Raw genomic sequence first — 1,727 nt, forward strand, 5'->3', positions numbered from 1 at the left:
CAATTCTTGCTTTGTTGATATACATATTTTTTTAAGCTAGTTCTCTTTTTTGTGTCTACTTGGTTATTCCTCTTTGGTTGAAGCCTGTGCTTTTTATGTCTTCCTTACACAGGCTCGGGTCTAAACGACTGCACCTCCTGCCGTGACTACCTCACCCTTGATGGCGGTATGTGCATTGAGTGCCGCTCAGGCAGATACTATAACCTCTCCACTCAGAGGTGTGAGGCATGCAACCCATCCTGCTTGACCTGCTCATCAGGAGGGGAGAGCAGCTGCACCTCCTGCCAGTCACCCAAATCCCTTCACACAGCCTCAGGCACATGCCGCATCTGCTGTCCACCGGGCATCTTCGAGGAGGAACATAACACCTGCTGCTCTTGTGATCCCTTAACAGGTTTGTTGAAATACAGGCTTAAGCTGGAGACCGCAAGAGATACTCGAAGTTGAATTTACTAAATGTAAATGCAACATTTCTGAGGCTGCTTATGTAAGGCTAGCCTGCGTTATCAATTAAGTGGTTCATCTAGTTTATTTATTGATTGTCTATCTTTAGTGAATATTTGGTTTGAATCTAGTAAACATTGATTCTTAGTAGTATGTTAAGACACAAATGTGGTTTCTCCATTCAAATACATATACTTTGATTTAATATTTTACTTAATTTTACTCTAATATGCACTGTGTTGAATATTAGAATAAGGTATAAAAATATCTATATGAAGATATGTTATTCAAGTTATATATTCTTCCTTAACTGTGTAGATTAGTTTGGATTTTTAAAATAATGGGATGGAGAAAAGCTAATCTACCCTTTAAGCATTATATTATTTCCCATTTCATGTCTAGGCTCATGACTATAATCAGACAATCACATAATGCTTTTTGTGTACTTATGTCAGTGATATGATATATGGTATTGACCTGGTCACTCAAAATTAAATAGCACAATATTCTCTTCTTTGGCAGCCAAATGTTATGGAGCAGTGTCTGCTGACAAGAGAAGAATTGCCTTAAGCTTGAAGACTGCTCTCAATCAAACACCTCCCGTAGAGGCATATTTCTCCTCTGTCACAAACTTAGTGGTTGTTATTTGTTCTGTGAATTTGTTAATATTTGGTGCTGTTTTCACTGTGCTTCAGGTGAGTCAAGGTTTTTTATATGGTTTAGGGATCTAGAAAGTGTGATTATTCAGATTACTACATGAGAACTTACAATGTATATGAGAATATCCTATTCTTGTAGATATGATATAACTGTTACCAACACCAAAAATGTTTGGTCATGTTAATGTCTTTAAGCTATTTATTTCTATATTGATTTCCCAATACTTATTGCAGGCCAGATCAACAGGTTCCCTTTGCTGGAGAAGTGACTATGACTACAGTGCCCTCAAGAATGGGAGTATGTCTGAACGCGTTTCGCTCACTCTTACCCCATACACGGAGGAGGACTCAGAGGATGAGAGAGAGAATGAACTACTATACATGAAAACTTAAGGTGGCCTTCCTCTAGAGGAGAGAGTGAACTATGGTGCAAAACGAGACAGAAAGAAAAATTGTTTGCAAGGAGAAATGCTTTATGGGAATATGCTCAGAACCAGCAGCAAAGTGACGCTACTGATAGTCTCGGCTCATAGTTAGAGAAATACTTAATTGATCCTCAGGTCAAAGTTCGTGGAGGAGTGGGAGAAGCAGAAGTAATGCATAGGTCTTGAATGTGAGATGTTT

General features: G+C 38.7%; 1 protein-coding gene across 1 annotated transcript in view; it reads left to right on the top strand.

The window, feature by feature from the left end:
• Positions 1-1,727, top strand: part of LOC119585036 (furin-like protease 2) — a gene marked incomplete in the record, with an annotated part of 48,730 nt that overhangs the window by 46,561 nt on the left and 442 nt on the right. The window contains 3 exon segments of the mRNA XM_037933653.1: positions 113-394; positions 967-1,139; positions 1,338-1,727. Coding sequence (XP_037789581.1) covers positions 113-394; positions 967-1,139; positions 1,338-1,496 — 614 coding nt within the window.

Source organism: Penaeus monodon, chromosome 19 (genome assembly GCF_015228065.2).
Source record: "Penaeus monodon isolate SGIC_2016 chromosome 19, NSTDA_Pmon_1, whole genome shotgun sequence".
Classification (NCBI taxonomy): domain Eukaryota; kingdom Metazoa; phylum Arthropoda; class Malacostraca; order Decapoda; family Penaeidae; genus Penaeus; species Penaeus monodon.